We start from the raw sequence: 23,632 nt of genomic DNA, 5'->3' as shown, positions 1-23,632 counted from the left end.
AAGACATTGAATGTTTTGCTGTTTATGAAAGATATGTATGAGTTTTACTTTGAAATGGTTAACCATTAAATACTTTCTTTATTCGTATAAAAATTGAGTGTGTAGTTTAACTACGATTGTGTCTGTTGCCATCACCGCGACGCACCACATCCTTGTACTCATCCATGCGCCTCATACGTGCCAAATACTCGGGATCATCGTCCTCTACCTGTTGATCTTCAATGGCCTTCTCCTCTTCCTCCTGTACGTTGGGGTTGAGTGCAGCAGCAATTGCTTTTTCCTGATTGATCTTGGCCATTTTCTCGTCGTCCGGAAAGATGCCTTCCTCGACACGTTGGTGGTAGAACTCATCGACCGTCATAATAGGTAAGCTGGGATATCCAAGGCCAAAAACTGCCTTTTGTGTGGCATTGCGCGTAATGATAAATGGCTGCAAGGGCTTCGGTTTCGCCTCTGCTGGTTGCTGATGATGATTGTGAGGTCCATGACTATGGCCATGTCCATGAGCGGAAGAACCAGCTTTAGGCTGTTGCTGCGCTTCAATGGGCTCTTTTTGAGCGGCATTCATGTGGGCCAGACGCATCTTAACCATCTCCTTCATGACACGCAGACTCTCTAGCTCCTGCTTAGTGTCCAGGATACTCTTTTGCAAATACTTTAAAAAGAATTCACGACGCAACTCATCGTCGGCGGTTTTGTTCTTAACGGCGGCGCGCATTCGACCGATATATTCGTCAATCTCCTTCATCTTGCGATACTGAGCGATCTTATCGTTACGATTATAGGCAGCCTCCATCAATTGGCGTTGTTCGCTTTTCTGCTGAGCTGCATCCGTTTTGTTGTCAACTTCTTTCTTCTGTGGCGCTTCACATAGCTCGTATTCCTGGCAGCGCTGCAGGTGATCGTTGAAATAGATCTCCCCTAACTCTAACATCTCAGAACTGTTCGGATTGTTCACCTTGGTGGCGAGCTTGCCCAAAAAATACGGCAGCAGCATGAAAGGAAGTGAATCTGTGGAGACTTCGTCGATTAACTCGTTGGAGCTGAACATGCTCACTTGGTTGACAATGACAGTGGCCTGTTCAAAATGCCCCATTGCAGTTTTCACTTTAGTCTGAAATTAAATGACATCTTGATAGATATAAATAAATACATTTATTACACTTACCTGGAATTCGGTGCCATTAAAGGGCAGCTCAGTGACTTCGAGCTCATCATAGAGGTTCCAGCCGTTTAAAAAGATATCAGATAGTTTCTTGTCCTCGCCGTTTGATGCATCCGCAGAATTGGCTTCAGCCATTTCAATATATTTAACTTTTATTAACAAATTTAATAGTTCAGAAATATTTGCAAGCCGCTATCTGTCAGCTGTTCAGCAAAGTTGATGCATCGAGAGTATTCTTTAACAGTGTTGTAAAAATTAGCGATATTTTCAAATTGTCGGCTGTTTGGCGAGAACGCTGCTGAAGAGACAGTGCTGCAAAAGTTTGCAATGTTAACAGTACTTATTATGTCCCAAAATATTAATGCCAACATTTTTTTTTTAATATTTAATAGTTTATACGGCTACGTAAATTGTTCGTCGTTCAGTTTACGTGGTCATATAAATGTAAATGGTTGAAAGTTGTATAAAAGTATGAGCATGCTGAAAACTACATGTCATTGAGAAATAATAAAATAAAAATACGGTATATACAAACTATACATTGCAGATTTCAAATTGGCAACTTATTAATGGCTTTCATTGGAAAAACATGGAACCAAATTATTTCTTTAAAAATAAGTAAACAAAGAATGTGAATTGTAATCTTTATAAATATTTATGGATTACGAGTTCAATTTAGTTGGAAAGGAAATACACTTCCTTCAAGGAAATATGTGAATAGTTCTATAATAAACAGCAAATATTGCTTTAATTTTTTAATTACTGAAAATATTAGGCTTATTGAACGTACTAAGCAAAATTGCAATTTTGACTGTGTTTTTTAAAGTACACATTTGAGTTTAGTTTCGTAATATGTATAATTAAGTTTGATTTGTTGAAAATAACATTTCATACTTAAAAACATCATTTGATGCTATATCAAAATTCAAGAAAAAATTATGAAAACGATTACCATAAAATTTCCAACGATAGCTTTAAGTTTTGTGTGACCATAATTAAATTTGAACTATGCTTTTATTTGTATGCATATAAAGTCATTGGACATTGTACATCGATGAGAGACGACTTTGTTGTTGTTTATGGAGTCAATTAATAAAACGTCGCTTGCAAAGTTAACCCTTAAGCGACGATTCCAGTTCGTTGTTGGCTAGTAGTTCTTTAATAATGTCGAGTCCACCAATCAACTCGCCCTTTACATAAACCTGAGGATATGTGGGCCAGTCTGAATAGGTTTTCAGACCCTGACGCACTTCTTCATCGCTGAGAATGTCGAAAGTTTCGTAAGGTAATCTGCAAACAATTGTGTATCAAATGAATATTCTTATAACCATAGATTAGTTACATAGAAAGATGCATACTTTGTGTCATTAACAATCGCAATAAGCTGCTTGGAGAAACCACAGCGAGGTGCATTTCGGTCACCCTTCATGAATATCATGAGGGGCGCTTTGTTAATAAGGCTCTTCAAGCGATCCTCTAGAGTTTGTCCAGTGGCAGCAGCGCTGCTTGCGTTTTCAGCCAACTTCTTGGACTTGCTGCTAATAGCGGCAATATCAACACCATCCACACGATCCACAGCAGAGCCTTTGCTAAAGAATATAACCGTGGGTACGGCTTCAATCTGTGAACAGTGAGTGCCATTAACTATTTGTAATTATGATACAGATCAACGGAAACATACCTGATGCCTTATTGAAATGTCCGGAAATTTTTCAGCATCTAGTGTAACGAATTGCAACTTATCACCTAGAATGTTTGCCAACTCCTTGAGCACATCGTTAACCTGAGCACATTGCTCTGCCCAAGCCGCGCCAAAGAGGGCAACGGTTGTTTTGTCAGAACTGATGTACTTTTCATATTCTTCAGCATTTTCTATGGTTAACACCGACATGATGATAAATTTTGTGAAAAGTTAACTTTTTAAAGCCAATTCTGTAGAAAATATGATTCTAAAATCAGCTGGTGAAAAGTGCAGCCCAGCGCAGTTTTATTTCCAGTGCTAAAAGCCGTTCAATTCTATAAAATGGAATTCTGCAAGTGAGACCAGATTTAATTTGTTCCTATGTGTAAATAACACTTCATAATTAAAATATATACATTTATTCTTAAAATGTACGCAACTAATTAATAATCTAATAATATGAGGTATCCATATATTATCTTATATGAAAATTGTGAAGTGTTATTCTAATTATAAAATGAAATATACTGTGATCGACAAATGATATTTTCACTAAAAATATTGTAGGTTTTGAAAAGGAAAACAGTATGGCTACTACAAAAATACAAATTTTTATTATTGGAAAGATTTTTCCCTGCGGAAAAGGTATTAAAAAAAAACAGTATATTTTGAAATTGAAGTTATGGCCACACTAATGCGGTTGGTACGAGGCTACACAACACGTGCGCCCTCCTCTCTCTCGTCAGTCAAATTCAATCAATACACACCGGAGGAATTTGCAAAAAGTTCCGGCCGTTCTCTGTTAATTATCAATTATGGTGACAAGGAAAAGACCTATTAAACGCAGCGCTCAGGTGGCTGCCATTGACAATGACAACGAGAATGAAATCCAAGACGATGGAGCATCGCAGCCCAAAGTGCCAAAGGAGTTGCTGGTAATTGCTCAGGAGGTGAAAATAGTGCGTGCGTTGGCATGTAATGACTTAACAAAGCGGAATCGCCAAATTCGCAAGCTGCGGAAATGGTTCCAGCTGCGTGCAGTCAGCTCTTTTCCCTTCACAGAGGATGATTTCATGCGGATCTGGAAGGGCTTGTATTACAATGTCTGGATGTCGGACAAACCCTTGGTGCAAGAGGAGCTGGCTGAGCAGCTAGCCCAAATGGTGGACAGTTTTGGTGGCAACACCGCCTGCAGTTTAGCCTACTTCAGCGCCTTTATGCGCACCATGTGCCAGGAATGGTTTGGCATCGATCAGTGGCGTATGGACAAGTTTCTGATGCTTGTGCGTCGTATGGTACGTTACATGCTGCGCTTGCTGAAGAAGAGCAAATGGTCGCCGGAGCTGATACAGACATTCAATGCCACGATGCAGCAGTCAGTGTTGGCTGAGCAGCCAAAGTCACGTGGCCTAACCATGCATTATATGGACGTGTTCTTTGAAGAGTTGGCTAAAGCGGCAAATGAGGAAATTACGGCAGCGCAGGTCAATCTATTCCTGCTGCCTTTCGTGCACTATGTGGGGACGCAAAGGGATCCCAAGTTGGTTGCACAGTGCCGTACACGCGTCTTCTACCATTTGTTGTATCAAAGTGAATTGGGTCGTGAGTACAGCGAAAAGTATAAGGCATGGAAGGAAATGGGTTTTCCTAGTGCCTCAATTGATGACGTCGAGAAACTGGACTCTGGCTTCGATGAAGAAGAGGAGGAGGAGGATGAAAAGCAACCACAGCCTGAGACCATATCGCTTGATCCACGGGCGGGAAATGTGGATGTGCTGATGCCGGAATTACCACTCAATGCTGACTGTGTGCTGGAGGAGTTGCAGACCCTGCTACGGACCCAGGAGTACAACAGCAAACGTCGCAAGGGACTGCGAAAGTTGCTCCACATCTTCGAGACGTATGCAGCCGGTGAGTTTCCACTGGGTGTGCGCAACATGCCCAAGCCAGAGGGCACAACACTCGCTGAGTTGGTCGAGCAGAAGATCACAGATGCAGATGAGTTTGAGGAGTCTAACTTTGGAACTGGACGAAATCTAAAGAAGTTGAGCAAGTCCAAGCGTAAACGTCTTCTGAGTTCCATAAATTTTGAAGAGGTTGACGAGGACAATTTCAATGAGGTGCTAGACAATGCCATGACGCCAAAGCTACGAAAGCAAGTGAAACGTAATGAAAAGGTGCGATCGAGCATAAACAATGCCTGGGTGGTGGAGAAGGTGGACGAGAATGGCGACAAGCCAACTGAAAAGGCGACGGCCAACAAGCCAGAATCAAAGAAGGCAAAAAAGACAGCCCAGAAGGATGAGCTGCCCAAACAGAAAACCAAACTACAGGTCAAGCAGCAATCTAAGGCGCAGCCAACAGTTGTTCCCACAAATGAAGAGTTAACAACAGATAAGGAAGTCACAAAAGTTGCACCTGCGGAAGCTAAGAGCAATGGTTGGGAGGAGCCACTTAAGCCAGGTGAACAGGATTATTTTGTTCCGTCACGTAAGGTGCAATTAAAACAGGCTAACAATAAACTATTGCTAAATCCACTTGCTGCTCAAGTCACTCCCAAGAATCCAGTACAGCGCATTAAATTGGAAACTGCGCGAACGGATAGTGGAAGCAAAAAGGTACGAATTGTGACGAAGTGCAACAGCGCCTATCCTAAAAGTGACTATTACCGACAGTTGAAGCTGTCACCACAATTGCCATATGATGCGAATCGTCAGCCCGGCAAGAGTGCGCTGAAACCACACGTCCTTCCAGGACCCATAAACCCCAATTACAAGAAACCCAAACGATTATTCAACGATACGCTGTGACGCTGTGTAAACTGGCTAAAATTTGAATGGATTGTGTAATGCATGGATGGACTGAGATTGGCGATTGACTAGACCACATCCAGAGATGCCCTCAAACTCATCTCCAACAGATGCAGATGCAGCACAAACACTTTCCGTTCGCGAGGGCAGGTCATAGATAGGAATCTAGTGATCTTGATTTATGGATTTAGTCTAGCTGATCAATATGATACATTAACTTGCATAGTAAATACAATATATTGTGTATCAGATATTTTTACATATACATACATGTATGCTTCTTACGTTTCCATATCTTTTCGCTTGTAGATTATTTTTCTGTTCCATTCGCGAATCTATTTGAATTCATTTTTACGTGGAATAAATATAAACTATGTTAAAAAGCTAAAAATTAATACCCCGTGAAGAATTCTTTGGTTATTCGGGGAAGACATTTTCAATTTAAGGTAAGCCCTAATTACTTTCAGGATTTTTCTCAGAAATCTTTAGCAGATAATATGGTAAGTCCGCCATCCAATGCTTCAGGTAAATTATGTACATGGAACTTAGGTCTTTTTTATCTTGCCGTTACCTGAATAGTGTGAGTGCGGAAAATTGCCTACTAGAAAGTCCGCAATTGCAGCCAGAATTTCACTCGTTCAACATTGTGAAATGTTGTTAGAAAACAGGGTTACATGTACATATTTAAAATTCGAAACATCTTATAGTCTGATATATGGGCTAGTGAAGTGTACTAGCTGTTTAGGTTTTATTTAGTTTTTCGTGATACGTCGCATAAAATTACATTGTGATATTGATTTTTTTTAATAATGATTTATTGAAGACTTAACTATAATTGTACTTATGAAATACAATGCCAAATATGGGTCTCAATATTGGTCTGTCCAACAGAAATGTCTGGTTAAAAGTATATCTGAATTTTTATTGTTTCTATTTGAATTCTTTAAAAGTATTAGTTGTTACCATACTTGCTACAAAAACTACTAATACTATCCAAATTACAAACAATTTTGTTGTTCGCATTTTTCAAAAATTTTGTTGAAATAAAATGTTGACTTATAGGATTTGGCAATTCTTAAGATCTTCGTTAAATAATTCATCAAGCCATTCAATATATATATTTTTAATTTGACTTTCTCATATTACATAAACAAGTGGATTTCTGAAAATCCGTTTTTTTGTTCTCCCAAAAGTAATTGAAGAAATGTCGCCTAATGTCGCCGTGTCAGCTCAAAAGAAACGAAATTTCTATAAGAATCTGTCATAACGAACTATAATGGAAAACATGTTCTGGTTTAATCTGATATACTCAATACACTGAGTTTTAGATTTCGATTTTTTTTGTATACCACTGAGACAATCATCAAAGAAGGAATAAGATGCAATTACTTTTCATTTATTCTTAAATTTTTGACTTAACACAAATTTATTGTTTCTTCTTTCTCATTGCACGAATTGTTTCTAGTCTAATTTGACACAATCCACAGCAGTTAATTCAAATTTAAATATTTAATTTTGGTTTGTCAATCGAATACAATACAAATACTTTTATAAGATTATTATCGATTGTTTATAAGCTTTCTACACAGCAGATGATCAGCTGTGGACTGCCAAATACAAGAAATATAATATTTCAGCAATTACATTTTCACATTATCATTTTAATTAGTGCTGTGATTTCTGCAAATCATATTTGTTTGAAGTTTTATTTTATATGAACGTTAGTGTTTGTGAACCATATACATATGTATGTACAATAATATGTGTTGCTTCTAAAATGAAATAATAAATATGTATATACAAAGATGTATTAACAAGCATATAGTAACGTACTTACATATGTCAGTTAAAAAAAAGAAGGTAATTAATCTGCATTGAAAATGTTTGCTGTAATCTACAACTACCCCTTAAGATGTGGCACTTTTTAGGAACACAGTATGAGTACGCCCCTCTATAAAGATAATATTCCTACACAATAATTTATCGCCATGAAATACTGTGCATTTGGTACTGGAAGATACAAAATATTTTTATACCCATATATAGAAGGGTATTATGACTTTGTGCTGGCAAGAAATGTACGTAACAGGCTGAAGGTGACATCTCCGATCTCTTAAAGTTTACATTAGGGTCAACAGCCGAGACTGTACAGCTATGTCCGTCTGTATGGCATACATATTTTGTAATTTATGGTATATGTATTTTGAATGTAATACTAGCCATCGATATACTATATTTCAGTATTTCTATACCCGCTACCCATAGGGTAGAAGGGCATTATAACTTTGTGCCGGCAGGAAATGTATGTAACAGGCAGAACGAGGCATCTCCGACCCTATAAAATATATTCTTGATCAGCGTCAACAGCCGAGACGATCTAGCCATGTCCGTCTGTCCGTATGAAACACTGGATCTCAGAGACTATTAGAGATAGCGCTATAATTTTATTTCGACAGCATTTGTTATGCCTGCACGAAGATCAAGTTTGTTTAAAATTCTTGCCACGCCAACTTCCGTCCCCGCAAATCAACAAAAATTGTCGAAGTTAATAAAAAACAAGTAAGAATGCTACAGTCGAGTACACTCGACTGTGAGATACCCGCTACCCATTTTGAATAAAATAAATATATTTTGCGGTATATTTCTCAAATTATACCGACTATACTGCAAAATATCAAAAATATACCAAATGGAATATGTTTAGTGTTTTACTATTTTCGGTATATTTTGAGAATAATAATGCAATATTTTGCATTTATTCAAAATGGGTATCGGGTATCTCAAAGTCGGGCAACTCGACTGCAAATTTCTTACTTGTTAGTATATTTATTCGGGCATCCTCAACCAATGATTGATGTGAAATGATTATTTAAATATGAAAATAATTTGGAAAAGTTAAATAAAAAAACGATAAATTAAATTAAAATTTAAGCTAAATTAGAAAAATCGTTTCTTATGTTGTGAAAACCATAGTTTAAATGCTTATCTAGTTTACTTTGGAAATTATTAATTAAAAATCATTAGCCATGCTCTATCGCCGACTGTCAAATGCTATTACAGTGGTAACCAATACAAAATTGAATTTGTTATGGTTGTTAAGTTTGATGCTAAATAAAAGCTCGCGAATTGAGTATTGAGAAATATACGGACCCGATAAGAGTGTAATTAAATGTTTTATAGCGCTAAACATATGTAAGTATGAATCGGTTTTATCTTATGGAATATAGTAGGATGTAAATAGGATAAGTTATATTTATCTATATAACTATTTTAAATAAATATATGTAATTAAATTGAATTAACCTAAATTTTTCAATTATAATATAATTGAATTATATTAATTAAAATAATATATACATAATTATTTTACAATGAGGATTGCGCGTATCGACTATACTCGAATGTAGCTTGCATAATCTGCTGAGATAAACCAATTTACGGGAAAAATCGACAGAAACTATTTAAATTTATTAGCAAAGATAAATTTTAGCGACACGTGACCAAAATTTAAAAAGGTTTTGACGAAATGCAAGACTTTGCAAATTGATATACATGTTGTTATTAGAGCATTTTTATACCCGCTACCCATAGGGTAGAAGTGTATTATAACTTTGGCAGGAAATGTATGTAACACGTAGAAGGAGACATCTCCGACCCTATAAAGTATATATATTCTTGATCAGCATCAACAGCCGAGACGATCTAGCCATGTCCGTCTGTCTGTCTGTCTGTCTGTCCGTCCGTCCGTATAAAACACTGGATCTCAGAGACTATAAGAGATAGAGCTATAATTTTTTTCGACAGCATTTGTTATGTTTGCACGCAGATCAAGATTGTTTCAAATTTTTGAAACGCCCACTTCCGCCCCGCAAATCAATAAAATCGAATAACAAGCGTAATTTTAAAGCTTCGAATTTCGGTGTATACAATAAAACAACAGTATGATTCTTGAAAATTTGATTGCGATCAGATAAAAATTGTGGAAGCTATTAACGAAATCCTTTTGTATGATTGCTTTGGCTGACAATCCGGTAAATTGTGCCGTCTATGGTATATTTAGAATGTGGTACTATATCGATATAACAAATATACCATCTAATATATTTTTAATATTGTTTGCAGCATATTCGGTATATTTTGAGAAAAAATACTGCAAAATCAATTTATTTTGTTCTCACAGTCGAGTACACTTACTTAGCTTTATTACTTGTTAAATTCGAATTTAAGAATTTTGTTCTTGTTAAAATTCAAATTTTCAGTCTTGACAGAGCTAATGTTTCTCTAAAACTATAAGTTTGGTGTTACGAGGGTAGGCTGATAAAAAGTCGGCCTTACAAAGAAAATACGTTTTTTTTAAATTTTGCTTTTTTATTTCTCAACATAATCTCCTTTTAGACGTATGTACTTGGACTACCGATCCTCCAGTTTCTTAATACCTTCCATAAAATAGGATTTGTCCAGGTCCACAAAATAGGCGTTTGTTTCACAGATTACCTGTTCATTTGACTGAAATTTCTTACCCCCAAGCCATTTTTTTAAGTTTGGAAATAAATAATAGTCACAGGGTGATAAATCTGGAGAATAGTGTGGATGGATCGTCCCAAGAGATTGGAATAGTATTCTCCCGTAATTGTTCTGCCCTTTCCCAGATAATCCACATCGATTACACCTCGGGCATTCCAGAAAACCGTTGCCATCACCTTGTTGGCCGACAAACCGATATTTGCCATTTTTGGTGCCGTTTCTCCGCTTGAAATCCATTGCTTTGACTGTTCCTTACTCTCTGGTGTATGGCGATAAAGCGTTAAGCAATGCCAAACTCTCTTTCGAAATGTGCAAGCGGTTGCGTTTATTTTCCATTGTGAGCAATCGCGGTACGAAAGCTTACTCATGTGTTAAAATTCGTGTAAAATGTTTCCAACGCGTTCCCGAAAAATGTTTAGAGCATATGCAATCTCTCGCATCTTGATTCGGCGATCATCCAATATCATTCCATGGACTTTATCCACAATTTCTGGTGTTTTCACCTCTCTGGGACGACCCGGGCGATCATCGTAAAAAATGCTTGTCCGCCCGCATTTAAATTCAGCAGTCCAATACTTTATTGTTGAAAACGATGGAGCTGAATCCTTATAAACTTTGTCTAACTCCTTTTTATACCCGTTACCCATAGGGTAGAAGGGTATTATAACTTTGTGCCGGCAGGAAATGTATGTAACAGGTAGAAGGAAGCATCTCCGACACTATAAAGTATATATATTCTTGATCAGCGTCAACAGCCGAGACGATCTAGCCATGTCCGTCTGCCCGTCTGTGTGTCTGTCCGTCCGTCCGTATGAAACACTGGATCTCAGGGACTATAAGAGATAAAGCTATAATTTTTTTTCGACAGCATTTGTTATGTTTGCACGCAGATCAAGTTTGTTTCAAATTTTTGCCACGCCCACTCCCGCCCCTGCAAATCAAAAAAATCGAATAACAAGCCTAATTTTAAAGCTAGAGTTGAATTTTGGTGTATACAATAAATGCTATAGTAGTTATGATTCCTGAAAATTTGGTTGCGATCAGATAAAAATTGTGGAAGTTATTAAAGAAATAATTTTTTATGGGCAAAAACGCCTACTTACTAGGGGTCTGAGTTGCTTTGACCGACAATCTGGCACATTGTGCCGTTTATGGTATATTTTGAATGGTGCACTATATCGATATACTAAACATACCACTTGGTATATTTTTAGTATTTTTAGTATTTTTGGTATAATTTGAAAATGATACCGCAATATTTTGCCTTTATTAAAAATGGGTAGCGGGTATCTCCGGGTATGGGTAGTCGAGCACACTCGACTGTAACTTTCTTACTTGTTAATATAGTCGTTGGATTTCTCTTTTAAAAATCTTATGACAGCACGATATTCGATTTTATTCATGTTGACGACAATGCAAAAGTGAATGCGCTAAAAGTCCCGCCAAAATTACCAGTGTTGATAAAACCGCATGAATCTTTCACAGTAATCTGATAGAAAACACTAATCGAATAAAATATTTACGAATTTTTAAAAAATTTTTTTCTTTGTTAGGCTGACTTTTTATCTGCCCACCTTCGTACATTCATTTAAAGCTTTTATATTTAAAACTTGATTCAATATTGCAATATTGCTCTGCTTAAGGTCTTGCACTTGCTTAAATGTAAATAAACAAAAACTTAATATTACTAATTTCATTTTTTTTGAAGTATTTGAAAATATATAGTAAGAAAATGAAGCTCAAAATAATGCTTTTCGTATTTCGATTTATGAAGCAAAATGTCCCTACATTTGTTTATATATAAGTTTTCAATGCTCTTATGTTATTAACTTGGTTATGGTTACTATTCGGAATATAAATAATCAAATTTAAACGACAAATTGGTTAAACAATTGCTCGACTTTTACAACTTAACATACTATACTTACTTAATTTTATTTAAACAACAACATTTTTATAATTTAGTAATCCATTTTGTTTTAGCTTGGTGTTTTCTAATTTAAACACGTTTAAGTTTCCTAGTGCCAATTTACTCATTGAGAGGAAAAGTTTGAATCGAAAAAGTACTCTATAGTAAGCTCAACCTGGATTGCAACTTGCACTCTTCTCTCTTAAATGTCAACGCATAAGTGAAATGCCTTGCAGTTAAGAGCATTGTGTTGTAACGTCATTTGAGCATTTTTCCACTCACAAGTGAGTTGAGTATATGATAGCACTGAAAACTCTCAAGTCAGCTGAACTCAAGAGTACATTTTAAAAACTATTCGAATTAAGAGCTTTGATTGAGACAAACTACTTCACAAACTACATAAAAAGGAGCACGCATGAGTTTTGCTCAGGGTTTTGAGTAAAGTATACAAATATAATTATTTAGCGAGTTTGTCTCAATTAGTCTCTTGAGTCAACACAAATTACCAACCGAGTATTAAGCTTCATGTATATAATAATATTATTATGTAGTCACTGCGTTTTTATGATATTTTTATTATTTGAATCATAATTATTATAATAATTAACATTTTTGTTATATTGTTCTGAATATTTCAAATATTTGTTTCATATAATTTTAATATATTTTGGAGACTAAAATCCCAAATTACCGAACAAAACTTGTACCGATATAATGTTGTAAGACAATGATTAATTAATTCAATTATAGATTACATATATTATTAATAATGCATCTTAAATGAGCGTAAGATCGAATAATAAACTTCAAAGTGTTATACTGTATGTTGACTATGTTGTTGAACTTGTTGTGTTAATAGTTAAATATTCCAGTACATATGTATGTATATATGAGCCCTAAAAATGTGTTTTTTGTAATATTAGTAGTGTGCTATCAAGATTATCCCTTTTCCGTTTAACCATTTTTTGTATGATTTGCGGTAACATTTTTAGCACATCACATCAAATGTTCATTTAAAAATGAATGGAAATTTGCATTTAGTGTTGAGCATCATTTGCATATTTCACGTTTATTGTAATTTTTGTTGAAACCGATGGCGAAAGGTTAAATCGGGAATCAGTTTTCCATTTATAAAATAATATATTGTTTGCATGATGGTAAATGAACTTCCGATTCGTTCAACAAAGGGGCATATAATAAATGTTCATATTTATTGGTCATGTTCACCACAAGCGTTAAGCACCAACAAAACAATGTTGAAGTGGGCGTGGCTGGGCGGCGAGTTACATACACGCACACGATTGTAGTACATGAACATATAAATCAGCATTTAGTTGGGCGGGCTGCAATAACATTTAATTTCCTTGAGGATAACATCTGTTAAAAGTGTTTGAACACGATTTAACAAATTAAGTTTTACATAACAGAAGCTGGCTCAGCAGGACCCAATGCAGGACACATGCAGGACCCAATGCAAGAACAAGAACACACTGTCTGGAGGCGCACTCGAACTCGGCGCGTGTCTTGCACCCAATGTTATGTCCTTCCAGAGCGTCACCTGTCCTCGACAACAATTCCTGTTGACAATCTGTTTAAGTTGCGTAAATCTCAGCCAAACAAGCAAGGAATCTAACAAATAAGTAAGCATGCACTCACTCGAATTGTCTGTCTATCGAGCTTTGTACGAGTATATGAACCGTATTCGCATTCCTATACACATTCAGATTCCCATTTACCCTGAGGTCCCAGGCTGTCATCGTGCTTCCGCTCCCCCTCTTTCTATCTGACTCAATCGTACGTACTCCTCCTTTGTTTGTATGTGTGTGTGTGTTTAAGTGTGTGTGTCTGGTGCCCGACAGTTTGTCTGACATGTTCTATATGCGCATCTTCTGTATTAAAACTTGTCGAAATTTTATTCAATTTACGTGCACTTAAGCGACGATTGTGCATTAAGATACTTGCTCCGTCTTCAACATCTAATGCTCCGTAACAGATACGGATACGTGTTGATGCCGGTTGAAAAACAAAACAAGAATACCTAAACAGCAACTACACGGAAGTGGCAACCAGAGGCTAATGATAGGGCCACCTTATAATACTCTTTCTCTTTCGATTAAATGTGTTTCGAAAAGGATTCCTCCTCAATTCTATTCAATATCATAATTAATTTCTTAACGATATATTATAAATGCCTTAATATGTATCTATAATTTTATGCATATTTTTTGTATATAATTAAAAATGTTAACATTGAACTCAGAAGAAAATCAAGTATTTTGTCAAAAGTGTGATGATCTAAGCATGAGTGAATTTCAAGAGAGTTGTTTAATTAAGATCTGCTTATATCACGCAAATACAAAAATTAGGAAATCATTAATTTTTTTTATAATTTGTATGCATATTGTGTAACAATTCAATAAGTTTTATTTTATTTGTGAATAGTGATTGGTTCATTAATTAACTGCATTTTCTACTTCGGAGTGTAAAGTAAACTATCTATAAAATCTGTACAAGTTTTGTTTATTAGTTACCACTTTCGAATATCAGCCGCAATCTGTGTATACATAAATAATGTAAACTTATGCCACGAGGCCTGTCTCCAATTCTCAGAATGCACTCGAAACAGCGCCTCGATAGGTTCATTCTGGGCTATGCTATAAAAGCCATTTCTCTGTGGACTCGCCGTTCAGTAACAAATTATTTGTTTAATTGATTGTAAGCGGCTTTAATTGTATTACTTTATTGTGCATGATGTTGCAGAGCCAGCTGTTATTTTTGCTGCTCAGCACGGTGCTGACAGTGCGTGGACAGTTAAACCTTTTTGGTGAACCCCACGCTGAGGATGACTTTGTCGATGTGGATTTTAATGGCTGTGAGCATTGCGAGCATAATTATCGCAATATGGTATTCATTTTAAGAAATTCCGATGAGCAATCTGTCATCTCCACATATTTCATTGTCCTGCTAATTATGTGGCTCTGTTTGGGAGTCCTGATGGCAATAAAACGCTGGCGAAAATAAAAATATTTGCTATTGATCAAGCAATGTAGTTGTATTGTATTGGTTGGCCAAAAAGTCTTGCGGTATTTTTATTGAATTTTCAATTGTTCATAAAATTGGTTAGAATAATGCGATTTAAGTCAAATATGCGCCGTTTTGTTCGATGACGAGTTCCCAACGAGATGCCAACTTCATAATGCCCCTCTTATAGAAGCTCGCTTTTCTATTGGCAAAAAACTCGGAGAGCCAATTTTCACAGGACTCTCTTGTGGCCAATTTCCGACTACCAAGGTCGTTCGCCATGGACAGAAATAGGTGGTAATCACTTGGTGCGAGATCCGGACTATACGGTGGATGCAATAGAACCTCCCATCCGAACTCCCGGAGCTTCTGGCGCGTCACCAAAGATGTGTGTGGCCTGGCGTTGTCCTGATGGAAGACAATTCGGCCTCTGTTGATCAAAGATGGACTCTTCTGCATGAGTGCTGCATTCAAGCGGTCCAGTACAGGTCCGAATTGAGCGTTTGGCCATAGGGGAACAGCTCATAGTGGATGATTCCCTGCTAATCCCACCAAACGCGCAGAAGAACCTTCCTGACCGTCACTCCAGGCTTGGCCACCGTCTGGGCAGCTTCACCGCTTTTCGACCACGACCGTTTGCGCTTCACGTTATCGTAAGTGATCCACTTTTCATCGCCAGTCACCATCCGCTTCAAAAACGGGTCGATTTTGTTGCGATTCAGAAGCGATTCGCATGCATCCATACGGTCAAAAATGTTTTTTTGCGTCAAGTCGTGTGGCACCCATACATCGAGCTTTTTTTTTAATCCAAGCTTCTTCAAATGGTTTAAAACGGTTTGATGACTTATGCCCAGCTCTTGGCCGATGCTACGGCGCTACTATGCCGATCTCTTTCGATCAATTCAGCGATTTTATCGCAATTTTCGACGACAGGCCTTCCGGACCGTGGCGCATCTTCGACCACCTCCGCACCAGAACGAAAACGTTGAAACCATCGTTGTGCGGTGGAAATGGAAACTGTATCGGGTCCATAAACTGCACAAATTTTATTGGCAGCATGAGTTGCATTTTTGCCTTTATCGTAGTAGTACTGTAAAATATGCCGTATTTTCTCTTTATTTTGCTCCATGTTTGTGACGCTATAACTCACGAACGACTCAAGACAAACAACAATAAATCAAATACGTGTTAGCGCGGGAAAAGAGCTTTCCAAAAAGGTATCGCATGAACCGATTCGATAAATAGAACTAGAACTACGCGCTTGCAAAGACACCTATCGGAAATACCGCAAGACTTTTTGGCCAACCTAATATTTGTTCGTTCTTTAGGAGCAATATTAATTATTGAATTAAAAATTTCAAATAATCGTTGCTTAAAAAATTTATTTTTAAGGAAAATGAATCAAATGTTCTCTCCTAATGCATTAACACTTAAATTGATGAGCATAGAGGTTTTGTTTGTTAGTTTATTTGTTGGTTTTTACTTTTTTTTATATTTTATGTGCGAATATGTACGAAACTAATTTGAAACAAAAAGGAAAACTGCAACTTCACAAAATATTTAATTTCCGCGTCTACTTGACATTTAATTAGATGTTTTTAAGATATTAACGCTATATATAAAATTGATCATTTTATTGCTTTGGAGTTGCTAAAAGACTCAAATGTGGGTACGAATTGTAATATATGATAAATCTTATCTTAATCAAACCTATTCTTAATACTCTGTTCTAAAAAAAAAACATTATTAGTTAATATCACACCGAGGTATTTCATGATTTGTGGTATTATTTTTGTAAATATGGGGATAATTGGTGTTTGTAAGACTCCAAATGCCACATTATATCGTTTTTCATCAAACAAGTCGACTTGACTGTTAACCGATCAAGAACATTTGTATTTCAGAGATACCTATTTTGACTAAAACTTAATATAATAAAATATATACTAGTATTTTCGTTCGATAATATATTATATATATAATTTTCACATGGTCCCTTGCATTAGGCTTTAGGCACTAATAAATTGCGTCATTGGAGTTATACGGAAGAATTATTTTTGAACTATGGAGCAGTCTTTCAAGATGAGCTTTGAAAAATTAATATAATCAAGACGAATGAATAAGGCCCATATTTTTTTTTTAGTTCAGAATTTCTAAATTTATTTATATTTACAAGAATATTTAAGTGTTGCTCTTCTTACTTTAAGATTTGTTAAATTTTTGATACGTACTATAATAACAAACGTCTTTATGATATTTGTTATATTGCGAACAAATAAGACACTTAGAAGTAATTAAATTAAATAATTTTATTCGGCGAAATCCGATTGTAGTTGTCAAGTCTTTATTGCTTTGGTTGGTATATTTACTAATGTATGGTGTGTGGAGCGTGATAGTATGTTATTGCACAAAATATATCTATTTGGTATAATTTAGTATTTTGAAAGAATATTAGTTTGTTACATTATATTTTAATGTTAAAATCGTTTGTGCTAATTGTTTCTGCATTTAATATTTACAATAATTTCTGAAGAGTAAAAGTTTTTAATGGTAATTTTTTTCATACATAATAACAATAATAATATATGTATAAGTATTTAGATACTTATTGTGTCTCGTTTTATCTTATAAAATAATAATAGAGCATAATGAATGAATAGTGTTCTTGACAGAAACGGAGAGCAATTCATACAGCCATGAAACAGATATGTTGAGCCACGGACTAATACGAACGCCTTCATAAGTCTAGTTTTTATAGGTTTTCCTTTGAAGTGGACCATAAGTTACCATTAGAATGGAAGATAGTGAAAGAAGAGTACGTAAATCCCGTAGATTACTTATTAATTGTGCACATGGGCCAGCTGTGTGTCAACTGGCAGAACCTTTTGCCGGGGACATACATTTGTCTTGTTGCGCCGTTGCCTGTCGCCTGGTCTGCTTGTGACTGGAATCTGACACTCTGGAAAGTCGAACGTGGACATGGATGTGGATGTGGTTGTGGATGCAGATATGTGGAGTGTGGTCTTGGATGGGTCTTGTTGAATTATGACCTGGTTGGTGGTTTGGTTTTTGGTGCTTTGCATGTCGCTGTGCACCCGCCACTTCGCCGTCGCTTCGTCGATGGCGGTGTCTAAATTGAAAATTGAAAAATTGCTTATTGCAATTTGTTGCCACAATCGGCTGACCATATACAGTAGAAGCTGGAGCAGAAGCTATTGCTGGGCACCGTTATACGCTCTTTGCGCTTTTTGAACTTCCGTTCAACATTTGGCGTGCACGTGCCGCCAAGTCCGGAGACAACTACAAAAAGCGATAGAGAAAGAGAGAGTGTCCTGGCCAGCTGCCTACAACCCGCCAGTTGCTGCTCCACTGTTGCTCCTACTGCTGTTGCTGCAGTTGCTCTTTCCTGTACGAGAGAATTTAGCAATATAGTTTCCTACCCTAACTGAGGTTTATTTTACTGGGTCATTGCAATTGTAAAGAATTGGGATTGGCTTATCGGAAATATTCATATTCTTTTCAATTGCAGAATATTTCAAAATCAAGTTGTTTTTTTTAACAACAACATTATTGTAAAATTATTTTGCTATATATATTTTATCATTGCCATATGTATTTATAACTTTATAAATTTATATGATTTATAACTTTATAAATTTATATGATATATTTGTATATCTGTGATTTGGATGTTGAATGGAGCAATCTATTCTGTTTACGTCTCTTTAGGGTATTTGCTATTCGTTTTGGATAGCCAACAGCTCTTTTCCTGTTCTTATTTCGTTTGACGTAGTTTCGTACTATCTCAGAACAGAAGAGGCAACTGCAATACCAAATGGTAAAATGGTAAAATGGCAAATGGCAACTGCAAAGCAAATGGCGAAAAGCGCAAAAGAAAATGGAAAACTTTTGCATATTTTGTATTTTATGCTTGAAATATTTATGATCTCGTGCAATTTGTGGCTTACTTTTGGTCGAGCGAGTGTCTGGGCAGTTGTCTGCTTGCTCGGCTTGGCTGCTCCCTTTGACTACAGCACCCCTCCCACCCCAGCCACTTGGCTATGCTAGTGGCCAAGCAACTGGGTGCTCGGTCTCGAAACGTAGACCATGGAGCGACGTGTCTGCCAATCTGTGAAATATGCTGCTAATGCACTTATTGCCTGGGCTATTGAATTTATGTGGCAAACGTCTCGGACTTGCTTCGACTATGTACTCGGTGGAAGGGACACCTCTCCGGCCTTTTGATATTCGCTCGCTCTCTCTGATGCTCTGTGGCAATTTAAAAGAACTTTTGCGGGCAAAGTTGGACATGTGACCAGCACTCAGCCTAATTGTGTTTCCGTTGCATCATTTGAAGTTCGCACTTCAGCAATGCATGCGGCAAACTTTCTAATTTCAAAGTATACTATATTTCTTATGGAATTTGTGTTACTAACATAACAACTTGAATAAACTGTAACTGTTAGTAACAGCACTCACTCTGTAATGTTTTTGAGCATCTCTATTTTAACTCTATTTTTTGTCTGCTGATTCACTACAAAAATAATAAAGAATAATTATGGATTTGAGGATTTAATTTAAGTCAAATTAAAAATGAGGGCTTTATTAAAATTATATGAATTAAACTCAGCAATATAGTATAACCAGTCTAAGACCGATCTATTTCCAACCTAGGAATTTCAGGGCTAACACCACTGTAAAACTCGTTATTGGAGCGCTTTTTTAGACCGGAGAGAATGAAGGTCAATGTATAAAATTTCGGTATGTGTGAATTTTTCCCTCAATTTTTTTTTTTTACTATATTCTAGGATAGGTAGATCTTTTAAGCAAAATTGGATTTTTTAAAATTCTACAGTGGTGTTAACTCTTTAACAAAGAATATTGTAAAAAAAGAACATGTAAAATTTAAATTTTGAATGCTGAATTCAGCGTTCTAAATATAAATGTATGCATTCATTTAAATTTAAGGTTCAATAAGTTAGCAATGACAGAATTTTGTAATATTTATTATACATTTTTGTTGATTAACTGTCACACAGGTGTTGATATTCTTACAAAGGATGATCCTTCATTAAATATCTTATGAATATTAGTGAGATATGTTAGTTTGGGATCACGCAAATGGTGTTATGAAGTAGATATAGAGTATTTTCTATTGGGTCACGTTCGACTAAGGTCATCCTACTTGGCTATGCTGTTTATATAGTAAAGTGTTCGATCATTTCAAACTACATTGATTATAAATTGCACAGTTAGCCCATTTTTTTTGTTCGTTCGCTGCCCGTTGACTTTTGAATTTTTAACTTAGCTGGCGCCGACGTGACCCGGGCAGATTAATTGCCTGGCCAGGCATTTGGATTTGGCTGTCTGGGTTCGTGAGTTGGAGGGAAGTGAGTGACTGAGGGGGTTGGAAAGGGGTGGGGTTAACTGTCGCCGCGCTTTGCTCTTTGCCTGAGCTGCAAAAAGTCAGTTGCCTAATTTATGGCGCACTAAATGAAAAAGCTCCCAAAGTGCATTTTAAGTTGCGAATCGAGTGGAGTGAAGCACGATTCGAGTCCGGCCTGTTGAGGACTGTGCCTGGACCTGAATCTGAACCTGAACCTGGTCGTTGTCGTTGTCGTGGTCCTGGCGCCGATGCAGGCCAGCAAAAGTCCAGTCTGTTCTGATCCGGTCAGTGCAGTTAAAGCGTCGAGGCATGGCGTTAACATGGCCACGTTTCGGCTAACCAACTCGCAATGGCTTGTTTCGCATTTCGTTGCATTTGGTTACCAGGCGATTCGTTTCCATTCCATTCGATTCGATGCGATTCGATTTGATTCCATGAGTGGTTTTTGTTTTCTTTTTTTTTGTTTTCGCTATATGTGTGGCAGCCAAGATCTGAATGGGTTGTACTTCAATTGCTGGGCTTAGTTTTTTTGTGTGCTTGGCTGCTACGTTGCTAGGCTTGGGCTTTGGCTTGGGTTTGGTGGGGCCCTTGGCTGTGCTTTTGTGGTTTTGTTTGGCCAAAGTGCTTAATCAATTGGAAATGGCCGTGGGCAGCTCCCATGGGCAATGCGACGCCTTTAATGCGCAGACCGCACACTAAACTCCGATTTTATTAGCTGCGGAAATTTTTGCAACAAATTTCTGAGTGAATTTTTCATATACATACATGTATGTATGTATATGTAGGTGTTGCTAGCGAGAATAGCAGACCACACCAGTCCAGGCCAGACTTGGCTGGCCATCCCCGCCAGACACTGCCAGTCTCAGGGCCATTTCTGATCCTGGACTGCAACTGCATGCGCTTCCGTTAAGGAAATTACCAAACAACGCGCGCATCCGGCTGATATGCCGCCGCCTGCGGGTCTCCCTCCCTGCCTCCCACCTTGGCTTTCCTCTACTCCCTCTGCTGCTGTTATTCACAGCCGTCGCACTATGGCTTACAAGTGCATAAAAATGAAGTGAAATTAATGAAATGCCTGAAAGCATGCTACACTTTTTATTCTTTTGAAATCAACTTTGGCTGCGCCTGCAGCTGCGGTTGCTGCTTTTGCCTTTGTTGCGTGTTCATTTGATGATGCGACTGCGGGTTTTCAATGGGTTCACTTGCTCAGAAATGTTGACGTAAATTAGGAGTACTTTTAATTGTTGTCTAGAAGGCGAATAGAATGACAGAATCAAAGAGCTGTGAGTTATTTGATATGCATGGAAGGCGCTACAACGATTAGGTGTTTAACTTAGTTTAATTCCAGGAATAAACCTAGATTACATGTTTTAACCTTCCTTAATTCCTTAATTCATAAATTTAAACGTAATTGAAAATGCTATAATGAGGAATGAATTAATAGAAGTAACGTATATTTCGCATTTTATAATAAATTTAAAATAAACTGAGCTTCGTTTAATGTAAATTATATACATATATTTGTTGATCTGCTTTTATATTAAATATGCGCTTTGATTTTATGTGAATATATGAAATATAAATGACATAGGCAGCGAACCTTATATTAGTGTTCCAGAGTGTCTTTATCCTGGACTACTTAACTTAAGGATTTTTATATTTTATATATGTACATATGTATACCGTTATCCATTGGGTAGAATGGTAGTATAACTTTATGCCTGCAGGAAATGTATGTAACAGACAAGGAGGCATCTCCTACCCTGGCAACAGCCGTATGTCTGTCTGTATGTCCGTCATTTCGTCCGTTTGTATGAACACCTACATATATAGATCTCACAAACTATGCGATTTTGGTACATACAATAATAACTATAGTCTACCCATTTTGAATAAAAGCAAAAATATCGCGGTATTATTTTCAAAATATACCGAAAATATTACAAAATACTACAAAACACCAACTTACTAGGGGTCTTAGTTGATATAGTACCGCATTCAAAAAATACCATATACTGCACATTATACCAGATTGTCAGCCAAAGCAACTAAGACCGCTAGTAAGTAGGCGTTTTTGCCCATACAAAAGTATTTCTTTAATAACTTCCACCTTTTTTTCTGATCGCAATTAAATATTTGTTATGTTTGCACGCAGTTCAAATTTGTTTCAATTTTTTTTGTTATTTTTTAAGAATAGTTCCGTACTATTTTGCTTTTATTACAAATGTGTACCGGGTGTGTCACAGTTGATCACACTCGACTGTAGCTTTCTCACTTTTTTTTTGTTGCAACATAAACTTCGATACTTTTTATGAACTTAACTTAACTCTTAAGAGTTATAGAGTCCACAAAATATTACGAAAGAATTATATATCTATGTTTCTTTATTTACTTAGTATAATCTGAAGATAACAGCATTGCAAACAGGGTAATTCTCCTGGATTCTCAGTTAATTCGTCGCTATTTCGCATGGCATCTTTTGCTTATGTCTTTATTTGCTTTTGAGATATTAGCATCTAATTGAGCGATTAGCTAAGAAGTCTTTATTTTCTTTCTGTACTTTCCCAGCAGCACATGCATCTGCTAAAGTATTTGCTTAGCAATCGTTCACTGTACATCTTTCTCCGCAGCGTTTGTGTTTGGAATTGCGATTGCGATTGTGATTACAATTGCAATTGCGACTAGCAACTGTGCTCAACTATGAAACTTTTGTACGCTTTACTCGTTATCCGGCTCATCATTTTGGTTATTTTAATCATAATTTCAAATACAGTTGAGTGCACGCCAAGGCAAGGAGGGGTAAGACGAGGGGGAAAGATGTGCGTTGCGGGGAAAGGGAACGGACGGAAAGGGAAGGAGATGGAGATGGAGGCTGTGGTTTTTCTGGTTTCAAGTGGCATAGGTAAGCTGCTGCTGTACGAGAGATTCGGAACCCAAAAAAGCTTTACTTTGCAAACTCATCAAACTTAAGTTGACTACAAGGCAGCAAAACAGCAGGTGCAGGTGGCATGTGGCATGTGGCATGTTGCAAGTGGATGGTTCTGTAGGTATATAACGTATCTGTATATAAATGAAATACATTTTTGGCTGTCTTAGACTGAGAGCGAGAAATTGAGAACTTGAGAAATTCTATAAG

At 36.9% G+C, this 23,632-nt stretch overlaps 3 protein-coding genes across 3 annotated transcripts; 1 reads left to right on the top strand and 2 right to left on the bottom strand.

Moving 5' to 3' along the window:
* Window positions 1–57: 57 nt before the first annotated feature.
* On the bottom strand, window positions 58–1,487 carry LOC133836873 (immunoglobulin-binding protein 1). The gene is made up of 2 exons (XM_062267470.1): window positions 1,169–1,487; window positions 58–1,114 (listed from the first exon to the last, which is right to left on the bottom strand). Exons 1-2 carry the CDS (start codon window positions 1,298–1,300, stop codon window positions 107–109), a joined length of 1,140 nt encoding a protein of 379 aa, XP_062123454.1. The 5' UTR covers window positions 1,301–1,487; the 3' UTR covers window positions 58–106.
* Window positions 1,488–2,160: 673 nt separating this feature from the next.
* Window positions 2,161–3,235, bottom strand: LOC133836884 (glutaredoxin 3). Its single transcript, XM_062267480.1, has 3 exons — window positions 2,847–3,235; window positions 2,524–2,786; window positions 2,161–2,455 (listed from the first exon to the last, which is right to left on the bottom strand). The coding sequence occupies exons 1-3, from the start codon at window positions 3,054–3,056 to the stop codon at window positions 2,278–2,280; spliced, it is 651 nt and encodes a 216-aa protein (XP_062123464.1). The 5' UTR covers window positions 3,057–3,235; the 3' UTR covers window positions 2,161–2,277.
* Window positions 3,236–3,540: 305 nt separating this feature from the next.
* Window positions 3,541–6,039, top strand: LOC133836866 (ribosomal RNA processing protein 1 homolog). The gene has a single exon (XM_062267457.1). The coding sequence runs from the start codon at window positions 3,662–3,664 to the stop codon at window positions 5,654–5,656; it is 1,995 nt and encodes a 664-aa protein (XP_062123441.1). The 5' UTR covers window positions 3,541–3,661; the 3' UTR covers window positions 5,657–6,039.
* The last annotated feature ends 17,593 nt before the right edge of the window (window positions 6,040–23,632 follow it).

This window comes from Drosophila sulfurigaster, chromosome 2L (genome assembly GCF_023558435.1).
Source record: "Drosophila sulfurigaster albostrigata strain 15112-1811.04 chromosome 2L, ASM2355843v2, whole genome shotgun sequence".
Classification (NCBI taxonomy): domain Eukaryota; kingdom Metazoa; phylum Arthropoda; class Insecta; order Diptera; family Drosophilidae; genus Drosophila; species Drosophila sulfurigaster.
Note: the sequence above shows the minus strand (reverse complement) of the source record. Positions and strands in the feature narration are given on the sequence as shown.

Excerpts from the sequence above, each read along its gene's own strand:
- LOC133836866 (XM_062267457.1), top strand. The coding sequence starts at position 3,662 with ATGGTGACAAGGAAAAGACCTATTAAACGCAGCGCTCAGGTGGCTGCC.
- LOC133836884 (XM_062267480.1), bottom strand. The coding sequence starts at position 3,056 with ATGTCGGTGTTAACCATAGAAAATGCTGAAGAATATGAAAAGTACATC. Across the intron at positions 2,787-2,846 it reads ACATTTCAATAAGGCATCAG|ATTGAAGCCGTACCCACGGT; the intron begins GTATGTTTCCGT and ends CACTGTTCACAG. Across the intron at positions 2,456-2,523 it reads GCGATTGTTAATGACACAAA|ATTACCTTACGAAACTTTCG; the intron begins GTATGCATCTTT and ends AATTGTTTGCAG.
- LOC133836873 (XM_062267470.1), bottom strand. The coding sequence starts at position 1,300 with ATGGCTGAAGCCAATTCTGCGGATGCATCAAACGGCGAGGACAAGAAA. Across the intron at positions 1,115-1,168 it reads TTAATGGCACCGAATTCCAG|ACTAAAGTGAAAACTGCAAT; the intron begins GTAAGTGTAATA and ends ATTTAATTTCAG.